This window comes from Equus asinus, chromosome 14, assembly GCF_041296235.1.
Source record: "Equus asinus isolate D_3611 breed Donkey chromosome 14, EquAss-T2T_v2, whole genome shotgun sequence".
In the NCBI taxonomy this organism is placed as follows: domain Eukaryota; kingdom Metazoa; phylum Chordata; class Mammalia; order Perissodactyla; family Equidae; genus Equus; species Equus asinus.
This window is the reverse complement of record NC_091803.1, coordinates 14,206,569-14,230,383: the sequence shown is the minus strand read 5'-3', so window position 1 is coordinate 14,230,383 and position 23,815 is coordinate 14,206,569. Positions and strand designations below refer to the sequence as shown.

Below are 23,815 nucleotides of genomic sequence, written 5' to 3'. Positions count from 1 at the left end.
ATGAGATACCATCATCCATCTATTAAGTGGCTAACATTCAAAGACCGACAATACCAACTGCTGACAAGGATGTGGAGCAACTGGAACTCTCATACACTGCTGGTGGGACTGTGAAACAGTACAACTACCTTGGCCATTCCTTCCAAACTGAAACCCACACCTACCATGTGACCTAGTCAGACCACTCACCAGTATCACGGTTTTGACCAACAGTCAGCATCACCTGGGAACTTGAGGGAAATGCAAATCCTCAGGCTCCACCTCAACCTGCTGAGGTTTGAGGACCACTGCCCTGGGGCAAGGATACTGACATTGACAGAGGACCTGCCTTGTGTGTTACCTTTACTTTTCACAGCAACACTGTGAGAAGAAGGAATTTTATTCCCACCTGAGAGAGGAGGAGACTGAGGCTCAGAGAGGCCACCTCACTCACTCCGGTTCCCTCCACTGGGCTGGTCTAGAGTTTGGGTTACACTCAGGTCTGTCGGCTTTGTGAGGTTGGTGCTTATCCAAATGACTGCTCCCACCCTCGACAGTTTAACCTCTCTCCTTTCCCCTCTCCTCACACAGCCCTTCCTAGAGAGAGTGGTTCATCAGTGCTTCATTCAGAAGGCCACTTATCAAGGCCTGGGGAAACAATGGCAGGAGGGATGTGAGTGTGGCCCCTGAGATGAGGCAGTCCACCTGAGGCACAGAAAGAAGACAAGTGGGCCGTCTGTGTGCCTCTGCTGACATCAGCACTGTTTACTTCCTCCCGTTTTCCACCTGGAGGAGGGGCCCAGAGAGGATTTCTCCTGCCCCTGGTTGGGCGCAGGCAGGCAGCGGGCCCTCCAGGAATCAGAGTCCAGCTGGGAAGGGAGGACCCTCGTGTGAAACAAGTAGAGGGAGGCTCGGGCCTCACAAAGTTAATGTTGAAACAGGCGGGGATGACATCTCCGAATTCTGTGCACTGGGTGCTTTGCAATTGTATTAACTGTGTCCTCTTACTTGCTGATTCTTGATGCTCTGACATCTGGGGCCTCAGCGACCAGGCAGAGACCACCCCTCCCAGAGCTAGTGAATTCTTAGAGATAGCAAGCTACTTGCCCAGGAGCATGCCTTTCCTATGCAGACCAATCCGTCCAGAGCCCACATGAGAAACACCTCCTCTATTGGGCTCTTATGCCACAAGAGGGCACTATGCCTTCGCCCTGTTCACCCCAGGGCCAGGGACAGCTCCTAATCCCCAGAACCCACAGAAATTATTCTAACTAGTTAATCCTAAACCTGCTACTCAGCCTCGCCTTGCCTTTCCCATGGAAACTATAAGAAAGTCTCCTGCCACATTTCCCCTCACTCTCTCTGCCTGATCCTGGTGCCTCCCCACAGGGCCCTGCATGGAGTGCTGCAACTCCTGTTTCCAGGGATCTGTGATTATAAACTCCTTCCTTCATGACAGTCATTTCTGTGTCTGTGTGTCTTACCATACTCGATTAAAACAAATCCATGGTGTATTTTAAAATAGCACTTAACTCTCCCAACAAGCCCAGGAGTTACGCAGGGTCTATTATGGTTCTCCTTTACACAAGAGGAAGCTGAGGTCGAAAGTGAAATTATCAGTCTTGACTGAGTTCACATTGCCAGTAAATGTCTGCAGTGGTGTTGGGTCTGAGCACAGAGCCTGTGCTCCTGACCACTTCCCCGTGCAGTGACAATAGTCAGCAATCCTCTAGGTCACATTAACAATGAAGTGTCCCCTTTTCTGTGTTGTCTTCTTGCTGCACAGGGCGATGCTTGAGGACTGACTAGGGCACTGGCTCATGGAGCTTTGTGTCCTTGTCACCTGGCATAGTGCGTGGGGCAGTCAGTGCTGACTGAATATGTGTGGAAAGAAAGAACGGAGAGGCCCTTAAAGGATGCGTATCAGGTGAAGGCGATGCATGTAGCTTTCCAGGCCATGGGCAGTGTTTTCTGTGTCACCTCATTCTGTCCTCACTCAGACCCTCTCAGGGAGTACTGTCATTATCCTTCCTTTACAGACGAGAGGACTGAGGCTCTGGGGAGGGAAGTCATTTCCCCAGCAGTCTGACTCCAGTGCCTGCCATCTGTGGTTTGTGCCTCTGTCATCTTCACAAGTTTCATTTCTCATGTAAGTGAGACCTCCTCACCTGTCAGCCTCCTTCTCATGCCACCAGGCTGCCTTTCAGCTCCTGATCCATCTGACAAATGCCAACTGAGCTTCTAGAGGATGAGAGCAGAGGCCTGGGAACTGGGTAGGAAGGCTGACCCCTGACCTTGCTGAGCTCCCAGCTGGGAGAAGAGAAAGGATACTCACAAAGAATGGAAACAGGAGACCTCTGTCTCCCTTCCGCTCAGAGCAGTGGTGTGCTGGTAAATGTCCAACAAACAGCTCTCCAGAAAGAAGCCCTGATTTGTAGGATCTGCCAGTTTCCATGGTGTAAATACTCCCACAATAGTGATAGAACTCCTGTACGGACTGAATGTTGTGTCCCCCCCAAATTCACATGTTGAAGCCCTGACCCCCAGTGCCGCTTCATTTGGAGGTGGGGCCTCTAAAGAAATAATTAAGGTTAAACGAGGCCATGGGTGGGGCTGATCTAACAGGATTAGTGTCCATATAAGAAGTGACTCAAAGTGCTGCTCTCTCCTTGTCCAACCACATGCACTGAACACGGCCATGGGAACACAGAGTGAGATGATGGCAGCCGCCTACAAGCGTAGAGAAGAGTTCTCAGAATGAAACTACTCTGCTGGTACCTTAATCTTGGACTTTTCATCCTCTAGAACTGTGAGAAATAAATTTCCGCTGTTTAACTCACTCGGTCTGTGGTATTCTGTCATGGCAGCTGAGCAGACTAACGTAACTACCAGTGTGAAGTCGCTGAATGTGGAGTTGGCAGAAATGTGCAGCACGCGCCATTGTCTAGTGTTCCCACTGCACAGACACAAGAGCATGACAACCTCAAGTCACAGATGATAGTGAGACGTGGAAAAATATGTAGGCCGTGATGAGTTTCCTTCATTTTTTTATATGCTTTATTTGATTGTAAGCTTATATTATTTAATTTTTTCTTGATTAAAAACATTTTTTATGGTGGTAAAATATTCACAACATTAAATTCACCACTTTAACCATTTTTACGTGTACAGTTTAGGGGCATTAAGTACATTTTCCCTGTTGTGTACCAACTGACTGACAACGTATGCCAAAATTTAACAGTTGGCTCCGGCACACCACTGTCCGTGGCTTCTCCCAAGTGGTCCCCAGGTAGGTTGACAAATATAGAAGAAAAAGCCATGGAGTGATTTTGTCTTTGTGCATTTCACAAAATTCAAATTTAAGATGAATTATGATTGACACACAAATCCTCGTTTTTCTTTTTCTCTTCTGGGAAAGATTGGTGATGAGCTAACATCTGTTGCCAATCTTCCTCTTTTTTTTTCCCTTCCCTTTCCCTGCCCCAGTACATAGTTGTAAATCCTTCTAGTTCTTCTAAGTGAGCTGCCACCACAGCATGGCTAGTGACAGACCAGTGGTGTGGTTCTGTGCCCAGGAACCGAACCCGGGCTGCCGAAGTGGAGTGTGCTGAACTTCAACTGCTAGGCCATCAGGGCTGGCTTTTCTTTTCTTTTTTTGTAATATGTTTTTAGTCAGCTTTCACTCTGAAAGGCTGAGCATGTGCTTACGGGGCCTGAACTGGCAAATCGATCTCATCTGAGGTGAAGGTGAGCTCATCTCAGCCCACAGAACTTCAAGCCATTGCGTGTCACTGGCCCATGGTATTTATTTTTGGTTTAAAACAACAGAAGTTTGTTCCCTCATAATTCTGGAGCCCAGAAGTCCAGAATCGAGGTGTCAGCAGGGCCGTGCTCCCTCTGAAGGCTCTCGGGGAGGATCCTCCCTGCCTCTTCTGGCTTCTGGTGGCCCCAGCTCTCCTCGGTGTCCCTTGGCTTGTAGATGCATCACTCACTCCCACGTCTACTTCTTAGTGTTACGACCGGGCTTCACTATATTCCCAGTTCACAAAAGTGGACCAAGGGCTCTAGGGCGGTACACTGAAGGGGACATAAAAATCGTGATGAAAATAGTTAACACTGAAATGCAGACAACATCATGCAGGTGACAGTGATTGAGACCCGGAGAGGACGGAGGGAGGGAGGTTGTGTCTGCTGAGACGAGTGAGTGAGGACAAAGTCTTCCCCGAAGTCCAGGGCTGATGTCAGCAAACTGGAAGTTAGCACCCCTGCCATCCTTGTCCCCAGTACATAACCTGTCACAGGACTCTATCAAATTGTGGTCTCTGTGGAAAGTTAATTTTTGGGTACAAGAAAAAGCAATGTTCTTCAGTACAGATTTGTTTCTAAAGCTGGAGAAGATACCAAAATCACTGGGTATGACTCAGTGTTGTGCTTCCTATAGCCAAACAGGATACAAGGCCCCCTGGTGGACCCAGGATGACATTGCTGGCCCTGATGTGATAGACGTAGCCCATTTTGCCTCCCACCTCCACCCTGCACGCTTGTTCCCCCCTGCTCTTACTGGGGCTCACAGACTGACTCTCAGGTTGCACTCAGACAATGGGAGCCAGCAGGATCCTCATCAGAGGGAGGTTGAGGGGGGAGGTGGCCGAGGGTGTATCTCCTTGTCCCCTGCCTGGGCGTGCCCTGCAGGGTTGTGGTCAGGGTCACTGCGGGCCGCCACCTTCCTTTCCGACAGTAGGCCTCCCCTACCTGTGGGGCCCAGGCCAGAGCAGGGTCTCCAGAGGCCCATATGCCTTATGTCAAAATATTTAAAACTTATCAATCAAGCTCAAAATCTTCTAAATAAGAGGTTCTCTATCTGTCTGTTCTGAGGCATATACCTTCATGATACAGAACTGAGAAATATACGTTTCTATACAAATGAAAGCAAAACAAAGACCACTGTATTTCATTATTGTTGCAGGAGCCTGGATGTTCTGCTAATGGGCTGGTGATATTTGCAGGACTTTTAAAGACATACGGAGTTCTTAAATTATTACATATTCATTTTGTAAAATTTATTTGTTTACCTTCACTCAGTAAAATCACTAAATATGCTGTTATAATCAATATTTTCATATAATTTGTTTTCTATTGACCGTAATGCCAAATTAGACAAGCTTTCTTGAATCACTGTAGTTCTGAGGTAGTTCTATTTTATTAATTTCCATTTGGAGAAACTTCTCTCTGTTGAGGCAGCAACAACTGGAATTGTCAATTCTATTCTTAAAGGAATCCTTAGATTTGGGAACGTCGTGCCTTTTACACAACACGTGTCGTGGCGGGGTCACACATCAGAAGTTATCAATATTGCAGGAGATATTACAAAATGTTAACCACTTCACCACTAGGCCATGGGGCTGGCCCCAATTTTAACCACTTTTTAAGGCAACATCGGTCGCTTGCTTCATGCATATGTCAAACCCATCTGTATGCTATATGCATATACAATGTATATATATACACACATTTGCATGTATATAGATATGTGATAAGAATTATTTATTTTTACTCATTTTTAATTGAGGTAACATTGGTTTATAATATTATAAATAAGAATTGTTTAAAGTTCTGCAATTGCCGTTTGCAACTGTTACGCACAGGATGCTAATTTGTGAGTGTCTCTGGAACTCTGAATTGGAACATGAAGAGAAGAAAGAAAGTGGACGTTTGACTCAACCTGGAGACAATTATTTGTTATGCAAAACCTGTTGCATTCAAGTTATCTGAGAAAAAGATTTCACAAGTTAATTAATTCGTCCTTTCTGTTACACATGCACCTCCTCTGCTTGCTTGCTTCACACAGGCCCATGCAGATAGTCTTCTGTGTCAGCGAGGGCACAACCCCCAGACCCTTATGGCATTTGGGTCCGGTGCCCTTTGTGCCAGGACATGGGGCATCTGTGGGGAGAAGCACTTCTCTGGGTATTGAAGGATGTCAGTCATGAGATCCTTCCTTATAGATGACAGGTTTCCCTGGGCCAGCACTGGGTGCCGGATTCCCAGTGACCCAGATGTCTACGTGTCTTTTATAAATCCACTTGTGTGTTTATGTCCAAGACCTTCTAGAACCTGAGACCAGGGTAGGGTCCTTCTTGCCTGACTCTAGGGGCAGTGCTGGTCGCAGCCCCTGTCAAGCAGCCCTCTCTGCATGGAGCGCGCTCCCTCCCCGCTGCCCCTCCCCCTCTTTCTCTGTGCACTGTGACCTGGAGATGTAACTGCAGACTTGCTGGACTGGCCTTAGGCCACCACTCTGTCCCTTACAGTGTTCCTGCCCCCTGGCCACTCCTTCCTCTAGAAGTACTCCCGTTCTTAAGCTCTCTTCCAATTGCCTTCATCTGAGAGAGCCATCTGCTTCTGGCCGGGACCTGCCCTGCTTCATGACTGGACAAAGGCACGCGGAGTACGAATGCACTGTTGGCAGATGTGTGGTGGGTATAAGGGGAGAAGTGCTCCACAGCTCGTTGTTCTATTTATTGCTGGAACGCCTGCTACAGGAGAGCAGAGCCACAAGGCAGATTGGAAAATGTGGACAGGAAGAAAAGGGGTTTCTAGTCCACAAAAGAAATTGTATCTTACGAGTTTTCATTCTCGGACCTGAGGTGCAGGGGATGAAGTAAATCCTACTTGTGCTGTTACAAATAAACCCTAATGCCTGTGGTTTAACACAGTGAAAGTTCAGTCCTGGACCATATAGCATTCCAGCGTGGATGTTCCTGGTCAAAGGCTTCCTGGGCATCTCTCCTCCAATCGGTGATTCGGGGACCCAGGCTCTTCCCTCCCACAGCTTCACCTCCTCTAGTTCCTAAGGGTCCTCTCCATTCATCTGGCAAACGAGGAGACAGAGTGTGGAAGATTGCACAAGATGTCTTACAGCACTTCCTCTGGAGGTGATGATTTCACTTCCTCCCACACGACGCTGGCCAGAAATCGGTTGTCTGACCCCCACCTGTCCCAGAGAGGCCAGGAAGTGCATTTACTTGTGGGACCAGGATTAGGGTTAGGCAATGAGGCACTCCGCTCAGACGGAAGATTTAAGGGGGTGCCATAAACCTAGCAGATTTTAAAAGTATTATTGCTGAGTTTGCTTCCATTAAAACCGGGAAGGTAAATTTATAATAAATTCTGGTTTGGGTATAAATAAAATATTTAAGCTAAAATAGTGTGAATTTTAACAGACTTCCTTTTCGATTTTTCAATATTTTATCAGCTACTTAATGTTCTGTTAAAACCATTAACCATTAAAAATACTCGAAAACACGTATATAGGAGCCCATACTTTTGTGTGTCTGGTAGGAAACAGCTCCAGGTTTTGAGGCATATGTAACAGTCTGCCAAATCTCCACACTTTATTTTTCATTCTGTATTCATTTCATTTTTCATCCTTCTACTTTATCTACATCCTGCCTTTAAGACAGGACACTTTTCTCTGCGTACAGTTCTCCTTGTGTCCCCAGGTTGTGGTAGGTCATGTTTTCCTTCTTGTTGCTTTCTAAGTGGTTTATTTCCATTTTAACTTCTTTTTGATTCAAGAGTTATCTAAGCGTGTGTCTCTTCATTTCCAAGTACGTGCGGTTAAAATTTTTTGGTCCCATTTTAACATAAAATGGCTTTATTGAGCTGTAATTCACATACCACACAATTCACTCATTTAAAGTGTACAGTTTACTGAGTTTTGGTATATTACATTAGTAATTTTTTAAATGTGGTAAAATATACGTAACATAAAAATTTCCATTTTAACCATCCTTTAGTGCACAATTCAGTGTTGTGACTTACATTCACAGCGTCGTACAACCATCACCACTATCTATTTACAAAACTTTTCCATTACTACAAGCAGAAACTTCTTTCTTTGCATGTGGATATCCAGTTGTCCCAGCACCATTTATTGATGAGAACTTGTGTAGTTTTTTACTTATCGCTCTGGGGATTATAATATATATGTGTGTATATATATATATACTTCATTTTTCATGGTCTAGTTAGAATTAATATTTTACCACTTGAAGTGAAATGAAGAAACCTTTCAACCATATACATGCCTTTAACTGCCCTTTCATGTTGTAATTGTCATAGGTCTTAAATCTACAATCAGAAAAAATCCCACTGGATAACGTTATAATTTTTCTTTCAACAGTTACATATATTTCAAAGAATTTAAAAGGAGAAAAATAATCTCTTATACTCCCTGGGATAATTACTGTTTCTGTTGCTCACCCTACCTTCCTGAGGTTCCCAGTTTCCCTGTGAAGAACTTCTTCAGCATTTCTTTTAGAGCAGGTGTGCTGGCTATGAATTCAGTTGGTTTTCTTTCACTGGAGAATATATTTAGCTGTTATTACTGAAGGATGTTTTCTCTGGGTATAGAATCCTGGGTTGACAGTTCTTTTCTTTCAACCCTTTAAACATGTAGTTCTGCTATCTTCTGCCCTCCACTGTTTCTGATGAGAAATCTGCAGTCTTTTGAATTATTTTCCCCCTGTATGTAATGTTTTGTTATCCTCCGGCTGCTTTTAAGATTTCTTTCTTTATCTTTAGTTTTTAGGATTTTGATTATGATCTCTCTGGACACGGTTTTCTTTGAGTTATTCTATCTAGGGTTCACTGAACTTCTTAAATCTTTAAATTTATGTCTTTGATCACATCTGAGAAGTGTTCAGCCGTTGTTTGTTCAAATATTTATTTCTGCATTGATCTCTATCTCCTCTTCTTACAGAACTCCAATGGCACATATGTTAGACCTCTTTATAGTGTCCCATGGGAACAGAGTTTCTAAGGCTCTGGTCATTTTTTAAATCTTATTTTTCCTGGCTGTTCAGGTTGTATAATTTCTTTTGGTCTATTTTTAAGTTTACTGATTCTTTCCTCTCTCATCTCCATTCTGCTATTGAACTCTTCTAATTAACTTTTTGTTTCTGGTATCATATTTGTCAGCTTTTTAAAATTTCCATCTGGCTCTTTTTTGTGGCTTTTATTTTCTGCTGAGAATGTCTGTCTTTCCATTCATTTCAAGACTGTTCACCTTATTTCATAGAGCGTGGTCATAATAGCCATGTTAAAGTCTTTGTCTAACAATTCCGACAGTTGTGTCATTTTTTAGGGTTAGTGTCTTTCACCTTGAGGGTTGTCAAGATTTCCCTGTTTCTTTGTATACTGAGTAATTTTGGATTATATCCTGGACATTTTAAGAATTATTCTATGAGATGCTGGGTCTTATTAAAACCCTTTGGAGGATGTGGATTTCTCTGTTTTGGCAGACAGTTGAGCTGACAAAGTTCAGACCACAGTCCCAATGTGCTTTCTGTGTGCTGTGGTTCCACTGCCATTTTCATTTTCAAAAGCTTGGCTGTGGTGTTTGGATGTGTCCTGGGAATGCATCCCACCCCCTTCCACTCCTCCAGCCGCCTCCACTGCCCTTGGGCCATTCTGAGACCCGGGTGGGGACTTACATCACAGCGTAGTTCTCAGAGTCTTTGATATGTCTTCATGGCTCAGTTCCATGTATGTGTATCTTGGAGGTGGGCTTGGGACTTCACATGCAGCTTACGGAATCCCTTTCTCAAGCTTCCTCCTTTTGAAGACAGAAAGCCAAAGTCTTAGTTTCCTCATGCGCTTCTTGTGATACGCTTCCTGTGACTGCATCTGCCCCTCGGGGGAAGCAGTGGGAGGAAAGGGAGAGAAAAAAGCAGGGAATCCTCCCCGCACTCTTTTGACTACAAGGGCTCCCTTTGCCAGTTTCTATGGTTAGAGAGAGGGATGTTTTTCTCTCTCCTACATTCTCTGTCAGTGTGGGCATGTCTGCTGTTGTTGCTATATTGCTACTACAGCCATGAAAGGGCATCTTTGGGATAGGGTCTTGCCTCAGAGCACTGTTGGGTGGGATTAAAAATAAAACCAGGGGGGCTGGCCCAGTGGTATAGTGATTGAGTTTGGCACTCTCTGCTTCAGCGGCCCGGGTTCACAGGTTCAAATCCTTGGCGTGGACCTGCACCACTCATCAAGCCATGCTGTGGTGGCAACCCACATACAAAGTAGAGGAAAGATTGGCACAGATGTTAGCACAGGGCCAATCTTCCTCAAGCAAAAAGAGGAAGATTGGCAATGGATGTGATCTCAGGCCCAATCTCCCTCACCAAAAAAACAAAACAAAAACAAAAACCAGGGTTTCCCCTCTACTTACCCTGTCCTAGTCCTCCGAGCAGAAAAAGGAGCTTTCTCTTGGAGCTGCTTCTTCCCGTGCCTGCTATGCAGTTCTGGGATTCAGGATGCTCTGAGTCTGAGCTAGGAGATACGGGAGGATAAAAAACAAAACCTTAAACTCACTGCCATATCTTTCCTTGAGTTTTGAATTCTCTCTCCAATCTGTCTGCTATGATTTACTTCTCAGAGTCCCCCAGTAACTGCGTGATGGATTCTGTCCAGGGTTTAGTTGCAATCATTGGAGAGATAGGGTGGGGTGCGTTTCCTCCATCTTAACCAGAACTAGCACTCCTACCTTGATCTTTTAAACCCCACAGGTTAGGCATTGTTGTTACTGTTTTATAAGCTCAATATTTGCTTTGATTTACCTACATGCTGACTTCTTTTTCCTCACCATTCCCTTTTGCACCTCAGACCTTACTTCTTTCTGTTACTTTTATTTTGCCTGAAAATGTCTTTATTTTGCTAGGGTTCTAGAAAATAATTTATCCGGGCATGTAATTCTAGGTCGACATTGTTTTTTCTTCACAATTCCAAGATAACATGGCACGGTTGTTTGGATTCCGTTGAGAAGTTACCTCTGTCTGTTTGCTACTATTCTGTAGATACTATTTTTTTTTTTATTTTGCCTGCTATTAATGTCTTCTTTTTGTCTTTGGTATTTTACAGTTTTACTAGAATGTTTCTGGTGTGGACTTCTTTTTATTTATTATGCTTAGAATTTATTGGGCTTCTTGAATCAGTACCGGAAAATTCTTAGCCATTGTCTCTTCAAATACTTCTTATTTCCCAGTTTCTCTAGTCTCTCTTTCTAAAGTCATATTATTCGACATGTCAGACTTTCTTACTCTTGCCTTTTACGCCTGACTTTTCTTCATATTTTTATTCTCTGTGTGTCCATGCTGCACTCTGACAATATCTTTGGGCCTATCTCCAGTTGTTTCTAACTTGTTGTTTAATTTATCCATTTAGTTTTTTATTTCAGTATTTATATATTACATTACTAGAGTTTCTGTCTGTGGGGTTTTTTTTCCCGCCTGATCACTTTTACATGCTCTTGTTTCATATTTCCAATATCTTTTCTTTCTTTAAACATATTATTTTATGACCCGTGTGAGGTAATTCTACTAGCAGTCCTTGAGGGTCTAGTTCTGCAGTTAATTGTTTCTGCAGTCCTCTTGCTCATGATCACTTGTTTTGCTGTGTTTGATGATATATATATATATATATTTTTTTTTTGCTGAGGAAGATTCGCCCTGAGCTAACATCTGTGGCAATCTTAATCTATTTTGTATGTGGGTGGCCACCACAGCATGACTGAGGAGTGGTGTAGGTCTGCACTGGGGATCCGAACCAGGCCAGCAAAGTGGAGCATGTGAACTTAACCACTAGGCCACAGGGCAGTCCCCTTGATGATTTTTTTTTTTTAAATTGAGATTTCTTCTTGCTTGGAACCTAATCTGTGGGGATTCTTTGAGGTCTGGGTGTAAGTGGCTTCTTCTAGGGGGAATCTGTGTTTACATCCGCTGGGTGTAGGTGTACTACCCCTCGAGGGTCACTTTAGACGACGTGATTGGCTTTGTATTTTTGAAGCTTCACAGGCACTATGAATTCTGGCGTAAACCCTTGAGAGTGTGGATGAGTGGTTAGGGATGCTTGGGGGAGATATTTTTCATTCTTTTCTTTAAAGCCATGGCTGAAAAATCAATCCCCACTCCCTCCCTCTTCAAGGCAGTTCCCTTTCTTCTGGTTCACTACCTGAGGGTCTAGGGAAATGCAAACTTCTAGTCCTTAACAGAAAAGGCCTGAGTGTGGGTGTGGGCTGGACTGCGGAGGAGGGGCCCAGGGTCACCCAGGGGCAGACGCAGACGGTCGGGTGGTCGGGTGCTGGGGACGCACTGCTTAACTGCAGTGGGGTGAGGTTGGGGAAAGCAGCAGCAGCTGACCGCGGGTGGAGGTATTCACGGGGGTGGGGGTGCCGGTGGGGTGGCGGGGTCCTGAGGGCCATCTGGGGAGGGGCGAACTTGGGTCCCAGGCTCCGGAGTGGGCTGCTGGGCCAGCTGCTGTGGGCGAGGGCAGGGTTGCAGGACCGGGTATGGAGCAGGTGGGGGTCGCGGACGCGAGCGGGTCACAGGTCTGTCCTCCTCCTGCAATCCCTGCAGCGCCCCCGAGGATGCTCTCCTCTCTGCGGAGCTGGCGTCTCCTGCTGAGGAACTTCCAGGGAGGCCCGGAGGCAGCCGCGCCGTCGGGCCCCTCGGCAGAGGGTGTCAGCGGCGCCACCTGCTGGCGCCCATAGCTCCCTGCGCGCCTCCGAAGCGCGGCCCCCGCGGAGCGCCGCCTAGTGGTCCTCGCGCGCCTGGCCTCCCGCCCGGCCGGCTCCGGAGGGTCTGTCCGCACCGCCCCAGCGAGGCCGCTGGGCGGCGCGTGCGTGCTGGCCCAAGCTGCTGGCAGTGGCCCCCTCTCCCTCCCCCTAAGACACCTCTGCCGCCCAGCTCTTCCACCTAGAGCATGATCTCCGAGACTGGGCTCTGAGAAGGGTCCTGGACCGTTGATCTCCAGGGCTGCGTCCAGCCATGTCCCTGCAGTGCGCGCCACAGCTCAGCATTCTCAGCTGGTCCCTTCAGGATGGCTGGTTCGGGCACTTGGGGCTGGACGGGGGGAGCAGGCTGGCTGTGTAGCCTGCCCCTGTCCCGAGGTTTTTGGTTTCACGTAGCACAGGGACCAGGCTGGGTTGCGGCTTCCTGAGCTTGTGGAAGGCTCAGGCCGGGAGGCCCTCCCCTGACTCCATGATGGCAAGTGGCCTTGCTGGGAGGCGGGCTGGGGGCCCTGGGGCCCTCAGAGCTCCCTACCTCCCTTGTCTCATGACCATTCCCTTCTAGAGAAGTAAGGCTTCCCGGGGAGCCTGGCGCCAAGGCCGCCCCTGAGACCCTGCAAGCCCCATTGACCCCACACCACTGTCCCTGGTCCTGACATGGTCCCAAGACTACTGGGCCCCTGACCCTCCTCAGGGACCTCTGCAGCACCCCCTCCTCTCTCCCTTGAGCCCCCAGCCCTGCAGGGACCACTGAGCCGACTAGGCCAGTGCTGAGGGCTTCACAGAGGCTGACGCCTGGCAGGCCCAATGACCCCTTAACCACCCCGTCACCCTCCCTGGTCCCCCCTCTCCCCAGTGCAGTGTAGAGCTGGTGGCTGGATGGCGATGGGTCCTAGGAAGGCCACATCTGAGCATGCCTGCAATAGTAAGCTGGGTTTCCGGAAGATTCTGTGGTTGGACACAGCCTCTGGGCAGGCCCTCCCTGAGCCAGGCAGAGGGGTGGTTCCTGGCTTGGCAGGTGGCATGGCTTGGGATTTCCCATACGCAGGATGGAGGAAGGGGCTGAGTGGCAGGTGTACCCCCCCCCCACTAGTATTCAGCCTGGTTGGGGTTACCTTAGCCTGGCTCCTGCCTGCCCTCTGCCACCTGGAACCCGCCACGTTCCTGTGGAGCCTGGCAGCTTACAGAGCTCTCTCGCCGAGCTATCTCACATGGCAAAGGCGCGATGAGGCCCAGGCTGCAGGCCTGTTTGCTGAAAGCGGGCTGGCTCCCAGATGGGAAGGTTAGGGGGAGGGGAGCTGCTGTCTGAGCGGGCCTCTGCCTGCCCCCCGAATGGCCAGTGGGGAGTAGTCCTGGTGTCCTCGTGATAGGAGAGGAGCCCGAGGAAGGCACCGTGGGCAGATTTGGGACGTGGAGGGAAGACAGGAGGGCCCCATCCCCAGACCATTAGGGAGCCCCTGTCACAGGGACACCAAGTCAGACGACAGGGACTTTTCTCAGGTTGAAGCCCCAGAAACTCCTTCTGCTCTCCTAGGACGTGGTGGGATTTGAGTATGGACCATCCTGCCTGGGGGCCACCAGACCCCCAATCCTGTCTTCCCACCTGGTGTCCCTCAGCAAGGTCTGCAGGGCCAGGAGTCCCCCTGCCCGACACTGCCACCCCAGCCCCACGATCACCCCCTGTCCGGGGGTGGGCAGGGGAGGCATCTCCCAGGCTGAGGCCCTGTCTTCCTCCACTTCTAACCTGACCCCTGTGTCCCAGGGGTTGAAACTGCCTCTAACCTCTTTACCCCCCAAGAAAGAAAAGGCCCAGGCAAGGCTCCGGTCAGAGAAACCATTTTGTTGACTTAGTTATGACATCACTTGGGAGAGTTGGGGACTTGAGAACAGGAAACCACCTGGGATGGGGTTTGTCACCTCACATACACACACGTGTGCCCACACACGCTGACCACATCCGCAACAAGTGCGCCCTGGCCAGGCATGTGTGGAGACACTTACTGGAGGCCTAAGAATAAAACCAGATGTGCAAAGGTGGTGGCGCCCAGGATGCAGACACCCAACAGAGGGGGTCCCAGAGGCCTGGGAGGGGAGGAAGGCTGAGTGGACTTGGGGTCCCTCTCATCGAACTCCTAAACGACCCTCCACGGCTCTGGGCCCCAGAGGGTCAGGGAAAGGGGTAAGGTTGGGGCCTGCGTGGGGAGGCCTCTCTCCTGCCTGAGTATAGAGTCCATTCTCAACGGAGATGAAACTGCTGCGAGCAGAGGCTGGCAGGGATGCCCAGGGGGCAGGTGCCTGGGGTTGGCGTGTCCTGTGGGTGGGGAGCTGCGCCCACCTTGACAGCGGCTGGGGCGGGAGGACGGTGTCCAGAGTTGCTGGGCAGAAGTAGCTGGTGTTGACCGTGGCATAGGGGATGTGGAGAGAGGCCAGGGAGGCTGGGCCGGCCGCCTGCAGGGGTGATGGGAAGGAGGCCCAAGTGAGGCTCCACCCCGTGGCCCCCTAGCTGCAGCCCACCCCATTCCAGCTCCAAAGTGATCCCCTCGTCCTCACCCTTGCTGGCATCTGTGTCTGGGGGCTGCTGAGGGGTGGCTGAAGCTTCATGACAGACCTTGGAGAGAGTTAGGAGGGTGAGGGGCAAAGCACATGGCCAGCCCCGTGCAGTGGGGGTTGAGACGGGGCCGCAGGGGCGGGGTCTCACCAGTGCCTCTGCCGGCGCAGGAGGTGGAGGAGGTAGAAGCAGCCAAAGAGAAGGACCCCCGAGACTCCCCAGATCCCAGCCAGGTCGGCCCGCACGACGGGGGCTGGAGTGGAGGCAGAGAGCCCTGTGCACAGAGAGACGCACCAGACGGCGCCTGGTGCTGGGAGGCCCTCCCTGCCCTCCCGGGGCGCCCTCCCCTCGCCAGCCCCACCTTGGTCTGTGCTGAGGGAGGGGTTCCCACAGGCCGCCTGGGAGCCCTCGGGGAAGGAAACAAACTTGCAGCAGAAGGTGGTGTTCGGACTGGGGCTTCTCCCCTCAGACCCTTCCAGGGTGAGGGAGATGCTGGTTTTGGTTTCCCAGTGGGCCTGGCGGGCTGGGGCCTTCAGCTCGGTGCCGAATTCTGGGTGCAGCACAGCCAGGCTGGCCCCTTCGGCACCATCGGGCTTCCCGCAGCTCACAGTCACCAGGGAGATGGAGCCAGATCCCAGGAATCCACAGCGGACAGTGAAGGACGGGGACTTGGCGGCCTCCGTCTGAACTTGCACCCAGACCTTGGGGGTCCCTGTGGGATACAGGCATAGGGAGAGCCCAGGCCTGTGTCTCCACCCGCCCTCACAGCCTCTGCGTCTCTCTGGCCTCCACTCACCAGCAGTGATGCAGAGTGTCAGCAGCGCCAAGAGCAGGAGCAGGGCCCGGGGCCTGTCCATGGCTCCCCTCTGGCCCAGGCTCTGGGGGCTGTGGTGGTGGGGACGGCACCTGTTTCCGGTCTCATTGCAGGAAGTCTGCAGGTGTGAGCAGGCCGGGGGAGCAGCCGGGCTGGGTGTTCTCCACACCCTGCCCCACTTCCTTCTCTCACTTACCTCCGTGTGGTGAGCAGTGGGCGATGGACCTCCTTCCTCAGGAGACTTAAAGTGACAGTGACAAGGTTTCCCTGTCTCCATGCCGTGCTTCAGGGTAAGCAGGGCGGGTGGCTGAGGTTCCTTTCCCAGGGCCGTCTGTGGGTAGCCGGCCAGGCCCTGGAAAGGGGCGAGGGGTGGGGGAGGGAAGAACCAGGGGCGCCTGGTTTGTCCTCAGGAAGAAGACTCTGACCCCTGGCCCTTGCCCAGCTAAGGGGCAGGGAACGTGGAGGAACTTGGGAGGAGGAAGACCTGTAAGCAGGCAAGTCAGCAGGGAGACTACCAAGAGCCAAACCGAGCCTGATCCCTCACTTCTCTCTTGGGGACACCTGAAGTGGCCTTCCACACTGCCTATGTGCCAGCCAGTCCCACATTTAAATCCAACCCAGATCTCCCTCCTGACCTCCAGCCTCGCACAGCCAGCTGCCCCGCTTAACATCGTCTCTTGGATGCCTAACGTCACAAGCACGCCCCAAACTGAACTTTGCCCCATCTGCAGCCTCCCCCAGCACAGGTAGGACAACCGGCTTTCAGCTCCTCAGGCCAAAGGCATGGGCATCCGCGACTCTTCTCGTCTCCAGCCCATCAGGAAATCCTGACCACCTGTCCCTCTTGCCACCTGTCTGACCCAAGCCGTCTCTTTCCACAAAGTGTGGCTCCATTGCTTCCCTGTTTATGTTGATTTACAGAATGCAAACCAAGCCAAATGCTGTGGTATCAACAGTGACAGGGGACCCTAGCCAGAGGTCAGAATGCTTTGCGTCTTGTCTTATCCTGTGCTGAGCTTGAATCTGGAGAGTAGCTTGGTGAGCTCAGGGTTAGAGCCAAGGGCCCATGCTGAGGACTCTCGTCCAGGGTGTGGTGAGAACTGAGAGGTGGCCCAGGGCTGTGGTGGCCTCTCTGAGGCCAGGCCTGCCCACGTGCCCTGGATTCAGCATCTGTGTTTCATCCTGTAGTGTTAGCCATAGACCAGTTGGTTTCTTCAGCAAACTCTGTCACTCCCTCCACACCTGAGAGCCTGGATAAGCAGGGCCTCCAGGCCGTCACTTCACTGCTCCCAGCCCAGTTGGCGTCCTCTCCCCCGCTTCACCTTCTCTCAGGCCTGATGAACCAGTCTCCAAACCTGACCCAGCCCTGCGCTCACCACCTCCTCCCTTACTGTTCCCCTGACAGGGTGTGAGACGCGTGCAGAGCTGACCCAGTTCAAGATGGCCCAGCCCAGCGTGGGTGCAGAGCACCGGGGCACGTGGGGCTGCTGGCCTCAGCCTCCCTAGCCTGGAAGACCCTTGTCTCCCATCCTCCCCACTTTGCAAGGCCCAGTTCAAATCCCACCACCTCCAGGAAGCTGTCCCTGCGTGAACATTTCCTGCTTGGACAACCGTTGCACAAATGGCGGGCCCTGAGTGGTGGCTGTCTTTTATTCACTCCCCACACAGTCCGAGTACATAAGAGGAGTCCAATACTTGGTGATCAGGATGTGAAAAGCCTTGGCACGAAGTTAACTGTTCACCAATATTTTCAATTTTATTTTTACTCTTTGCGTTGTGTCTCATCCTGTGCTGTCCCCTCAGTGAGTCCTCACTGTATAAGCCTCAAACACAGAAGAATAGAAAACGTCAAAGTCCTCCCTCACCGGCCTACTCATTCCCACTCCCCTCGCCATCTGAATTTTCAAGAGATTGAAACTGTCAATCTTTTATCATCTCTAGATTTTGTGTATTGCTTAGAAGGCCAAGTTCTAAAAACAATTCCCTAGTTTTGTTTTTATGCTTAACTCTACGGAGGGTTTATTTTTAGCCCATGAAGAATTTTGATTTGGGGGCTGTGTACAATAGCGTGACATTTTATTTTAGATGGAGAGCCAGATGTCCCCAAATCATTTATTTTTTTTGAAAAATTTTTTTTTTAAAGATTTTATTTTTTTCCTTTTTCTCCCCAAAGCCCCCCGGTACATAGTTGTATATTCTTCGTTGTGTGTCCTTCTAGCTGCGGCATGTGGGACGCTGCCTCAGTGTGGTTTGATGAGCAGTGCCATGTCCGCACCCAGGATTCGAACCAATGAAACACTGGGCCGCCTGCAGAGGAGCGCACGAACTTAACCGCTCGGCCATGGGGCCAGCTCCCCCCAAACCATTTAATGAATAGTCTCTTTCCCTACCGTTTCAAACTGCCCTCTTGATCATAAATCCTTACAAGTGGTTCTGCTTCTGGATTCTCTTTCGTAGTCTATCCACTGACTGACTTGCTTATTCCTCTTTCAATGCCACATGGTCCTAAGTAGAATGCTTTTATGTTTTGATATATGTGAGGGCCCTTGTCCTTTTCTCAGAGCTTTCTTGGCTATTCCTGAATAGTCTCCAGAATTTTGAGCTCCAGAGACACAAAGTCACTCAGCCTAGCAACACAAGCCCTGGATCATCAGGCCAGCATGGTCGGCCTCTTCTCTCTTTGGCCTGGAGGTACTTAGATGACACAGGTCTGGCAACGGCCACCTGCTCTGATGCTTCTTGGTGAAATCTCTGCAGCCACAGCCGGAGTCCTGCTGCAGTGAAAGCAGCCTGTGGTCAGTCTCTAGAATTGGGCCCACGAGGGTTTGAACCGGTGTCACCATTTCATAGCTCTGCGGGCTTAGACAAAGAGACTTAACCACCCAAAGTGGCAACATCTCAACACGGGTCACATGGCTTCCCAGTATAAGTGAGAGGACTAGTTAGCACAGGTGCGGCACTCTGCCCCGGCCTGGCTCGAGCCCTCAGCGAACGTTGGTGACCATCCTTTTATGAGACCTTCCTCACGTGGGTCTGTAGAGTGAGCCTCATAACTGCCCCATTTATTTTATTTTTACCTATATTTTAAATGTTGTGAAAAAGGCCACTTATTTTCCTGCACCAAAGTAGTATAAACAATAAGAGGCACATCTGAGTTATACTATGTGCTAAATTTGTCCTCGGTGATTCACACATATTAGCTCCACACTTACAATCACCATATGAGGAAATAACCCACCCAGGGTCGCAAGGTCAGTATACAGTGAAGCAGGATTTGAACACTGACAAATATTTTAGCTCCTGAACCCACACTATTAACAACTATGCTGAGCTGCCTCTCCTACACACAGTCAAAACATTTAAATTGAATTGCAAGATTTCTGTCAAAACCCAGCAGTCCTCTGCCCCATCAGTGGAGAAACTGTGCTGTTTCCAGATTGGGCTGCCTCCTCATGCTCGGACGCGAGAGGCTACGACAAGGACACGAGACACTTCACTTTCGGCGTCTGCTACACCACTCAGTCTCTTCACCGGTTCTCATCTACTTTTCCTTCAAGTCTCCCTGGGATTCTGTGTTCCTCTGCCCGCTATTCTACTCTAGTTTCCAGGGTTTATTTCTGGTGGGTTTGCCACTCTTCTCTCTGCTCTTTCCTGACCACACTTTTTAGTGCCTATTTCTCCAGCTCTCCCAACTCCACACACGGGTTTTTAGTGAATCTGCACTCAAGAGTGACGTGTTCTGTGGATCCTCTCCAGGGTCACAGAGTTCCCCCATGGCCAGGGAAGGAACTACAGAGCTCAAGGAAGGCTTCAAAACGTCTACGTGTGAAAATAAACCGTTTCCCCATCTTGCCACCTCATCCCTTCATGTCACCCAAGCACAAATTCTTCTTCCATCCTGTAACCCCCTGGTCAGTGTTGCCTGGAGTTCAAAGCACAGGGTGACTTACCTTCAGCTCGAGACTTTTCTCAGCAATCTGGAAAAACCTCTTCCCTTTAATAATTTAGGAGAGAACACCAGCAATTCACCTTTTGGCGGAGCTCATGGCCACAACAAAGGTTAAAAAAGAAAAAGCCTTATTGAAAATTATTTAAAAGCAATTATTATAAATTTACTAATAAAAGTTATTACAAAAATTATAAAAGCAATAGTAAGATAACAGGCGTGCAAGCACCACCAGGCCCCTGAAAAGGATCGCTTGATGTCACTTATCAGCCCAGGTAAGGTTCAGCCTGTGCAGAGGCCTCCCCATCTCCAGCCCGAGCTACGGTTCCAGCCTGGCCTGGGCCTGACCACCTGGAGCTGCTGCCCGTGGAGCCCACACCCCCGCCTGTTGGCAAGGGGTATACTAGCACAAAACCCTTCAAAGCTGTGGTTGTCAAGGTGAGGTGTTTGCACCTCAAGGTGGTACACAAAACGTCTACTGATGACATGCAGGAAATATGACTAATTTCTAATTTTTTAAGAGAAAAATACAATGAAGTTAACTTTTATTACTATGACATGACACTGGTGCCCTCACTGGGATCCCAACGTCTTGCTTTACCTCTAATAAGATCAGCATCCTAAGGTAAGAGAGGGAAACCCACAGCTTATTACGATGAGCTTATTACTGAAGTTTACATGCTACAGGATGTAGTGGTTTTGTGGCCCCAAACAATGCACATCCCCTCTGAGAACGCTGTCATCTGCGCTTGGAAATCGTTTTCTGACCTGTTTACAACTCTTCCAAGTGAAGAATTTCAATGGGTTTTAACTCATCTATTAAAAAGGTGGTGAAGAGAGCCAAATCAGCACCTACTTCATTTGGATTTACATGTTTTTGAGAGGTACTCTTTTCAGTTATGAAGGTCATTAAAACTAATTCTCAAAATAAGCAACTTTCAACTAGAACTTCAGAAAATGTTAAACCATGATTTAAAAATTTTTCTCACTTTGCTCTAGTTTTTTAGAGCAAAAAAGTATTTTGCACTGTTAACCAATAAAATATTTAAATAATTTATTTCAACTCACCCATTACATTTTTAATGCATATAATAAATTAAAATAGTAAATGTTTATATAATATATAAATATATTTTTTTAACTGATAACGATGCCCAGACTTTTGGAGTCTTATGACTCTACGGTTCTGTCTCAGTTACTAGTGATACATAACAAATCACCCTAAACTTAGTGGTGCAGACGTTACCGGCACATTGGGTTCTTACTGTCCCCCAGGATAGAAATCAAGAGCGAAAACAAATGTGAGTAGAAAGTAAAAGTTTATTAGCCTGTGCACAGGAGAGGCACAACAGAACTGGTGTGGAAAGGAAAAGGGGAAGTGATCGGCTCGTTAGGGAGTGGGATCGAGGGGCTTTTGTTAGGCAAAGGCTGGGGAAGAGGGCCTTGTCATGGCATGTGGAGGTGGGGTTGTGCTTGCACCTGTGCTGTTGTTCAACATGCCACCTCATGCGACGCATGTATCATTAGCATGCTAGCTCTCCACTCCTGGGTATGATTTTTACTACGCTAATGGGGCTAGAGTCAGCTTCAGTGGACTCCTGGGTGCTAGGGTGCATGCGTAAGCCCAGAGGCCACAGAATGTGGATCTTGGTGGCCTCTATCTGATTCTCCTAGCTTGCCAATTGGTTAGGCCAATCTTTTTGGGGCCAATCTTGTTAGGCCTGGGGCCTTGCAGATGGCCCTGTCTCATTAGGCTGGTTCCTGTCTCATTAATACCACCATTTTTATCATGTTCATGGATTCTGAGAGTCAGGATTTGGAAAAGGCACAGAAAACATGGCTTGTCTTTGGCTCCCTGATGCCTGGGGCCTCAGCTAGAAGACTCAAAGGCTGGGTGTTGGGATCATTTGATTCATGTCTGAATCATGTCTGGTGGTTGATGCTGGACATAGGCTGGGACCTCACCTACGGCTGTTGGCTGGACGCCAACATGTGGCGTTTCCATGCGGCTGCCTGGGGCTTTCTCACAGCATGGTGATTGGGTTCCAAGAGTGAACAGCTTGTGGGGGATCAGAATTGGCCACCCCAAAATGTGTCTCTTTGCCTTGCCTTGACTATTTTTAATAACAAAAGACTTTGAAAGCAACTTTGACCTTCCCCCTAATGGTCTAAAAGAAATTTAAAATAATGGCCTGTCCCCAGGACAGGCCATCACCATAGATAACTCTGGGTATCTGGTGGACTGGGAGGATCCTTGCTAAACCTGCTCTCATTAGATTTGTATTTACCAGACATTTGCTTTTCCATTTCCATGTGACCGGCCTTCTCCCCTTTGAAGCCCCAAACCACCAGCCCCAACATCCTCCTTTGTCTTTAGCTGAAGATGGTATCTATGATGAGAGCCTCTGCCATTTTGGCGAGTTACCCAGTTTTCCTGAGTCTCTCTCATGTATACATGTTATAAAGCTTTGTTTGATTTTTCCTGTTATTCTGTCTCATTTCAATTTAATTCGTAGCCCAGCCAGAAGGACCCAGTGGGTATGTTCTTCCTCCCCTACAATCTTAAGAAACAGGACATGGAAGCTACCAGCTTAAGGTCTGGATTTGGAAACTGGCACAGCATCACTCCACCGTATTCTATTAATCAAGCAATCGAAGAACCCATATTCAAGGGGAGAGGACCTAGACCCAACCTTTCAATAAAGAATGTCAAAGAATTTGGGGAGCATGGTAGAAAAATTGCAGATTCCAAGGTTGGGGCTCAATCCACCAGACTAGGGTGTCTGCTGCATAAAGATCTCCACATTTACAAAGGCTCCGAGTTTCTCTTCTGATCTTGTGAAGTACCCTCAGCTTGGCTGGCATTTAAATCACTCAGCAATCTTTCTCCTCCAGGATCCTTAGTTCCCACTCTGCTCTCAGATCCCACAAAAAAAGCTCCTCTCCTTAGAGTTGTTCTACCTGAATACACGTTAAAAATCTCTGAATGGCTTAGCTGCCCGCCAGGGCACTGGTAGCCTGCCTTTCCAAAAGGAGACTCAAAAACCAAACTTCTAGCTTTTATCTGGGAGGGAGAGTATGGGAGAAGAAGGGGGAAAAGGAAGAAAGGAGTTTAGCTGAGTGACCAGATCACAGGAAGTCATGGTTCCTTCTGCACAGACCACTAGCTAGATGGCTATGTTCAGCCTGGGAGCCCACAGTGAGAACTCGAAATTAAAGCAAATGCCCAGGACAGGGAAGAACTGGAAATCATATCTAAAAGAAGAGGCTGAAGGGTTCCTTAAACAGTTAAAGGAGAAAGCAACAACAGTGTCTCTATATATTTGATTGCTTGTCAAAGGGAAAAGAGAACAGAGGTGCTGTGAAGCTCCAAGAAACAGAACAAGAACAAACAAGCCGAGTTCCAAGGAGGCCGGTTTAAACAAGTCAGAGTTCCAAGGACGCCGGTTTCCGGAGGCTATTTTGTGGCAGGATAGGTGAGAGATAACAGTGGCAACGAGAGAAGAGACAGATCAGAGAGATATTTTGGAGAATGACTTGACAGAACTTGGAAGAACAGGCTGGGGAAGGCAAGGATGAGAGAGAAGGTGGTGTTAAGGACTTGGATTTGGGGGTCAGACATTTAGAACAACTTATAACTTTCCTCCTAACTTGCAGATACTGAGATTCTATAAAATTTCAAATTGTAACAGGTGTCTTTGGGATGACTACTTAAAATTACCCCAGAAAAGAACCCTTGGGTAAAGGCTGTGAAGATATGTGGCCTGGTCTGGCCTCAGTGTAGGTGACACAGGCAGGTCCACCCTCTAGCCAATTAGATACTACCTCCCCTCTTTGGCCTAAACTGTCGCCACTATTCCAAGGCAGCCAGTCTCTCCCTAAGCCCTTGGCCCCATCCAGTCTCTCAAGTGCTAAGCCTTACATCCTTGAGAGCCAGTACACAAAGCACCTGGTGGAGGATGTGTGCAG

General features: G+C 48.8%; 1 protein-coding gene across 7 annotated transcripts; it reads right to left on the bottom strand.

Moving 5' to 3' along the window:
- Positions 1–14,363: 14,363 nt before the first annotated feature.
- On the bottom strand, positions 14,364–20,142 carry PVRIG (PVR related immunoglobulin domain containing). 7 transcript variants are annotated; one of them, XM_070484333.1, is made up of 7 exons: positions 16,536–16,785; positions 16,097–16,252; positions 15,883–16,018; positions 15,513–15,798; positions 15,237–15,360; positions 15,089–15,146; positions 14,364–14,986 (listed from the first exon to the last, which is right to left on the bottom strand). In XM_070484333.1, the coding sequence occupies exons 1-7, from the start codon at positions 16,623–16,625 to the stop codon at positions 14,775–14,777; spliced, it is 1,062 nt and encodes a 353-aa protein (XP_070340434.1). In that variant the 5' UTR covers positions 16,626–16,785; the 3' UTR covers positions 14,364–14,774. The 7 variants fall into 7 exon arrangements, with proteins under 7 accessions (XP_070340434.1, XP_044603373.2, XP_070340431.1 ...); XM_044747438.2 differs by having other exon boundaries at positions 15,448–15,798; positions 16,536–16,586; XM_070484330.1 differs by lacking the exon at positions 16,536–16,785 and adding an exon at positions 19,851–20,142 and having other exon boundaries at positions 15,448–15,798; positions 15,883–16,252.
- Between the last annotated feature and the right edge of the window lie 3,673 nt (positions 20,143–23,815).

Coding starts and splice junctions, on each gene's coding strand:
- PVRIG (XM_014835926.3), bottom strand. CDS start 16,625: ATGGGGCAAAGTTCAGTTTGGGGCGTGCTTGTGACGTTAGGCATCCAA. Junction 15,147..15,236: donor CTGCGCCGGCAGAGGCACTG/GTGAGACCCCGC, acceptor ACTCTCTCCAAG/GTCTGTCATGAAGCTTCAGC. Junction 14,987..15,088: donor AGACACAGATGCCAGCAAGG/GTGAGGACGAGG, acceptor TCACCCCTGCAG/GCGGCCGGCCCAGCCTCCCT.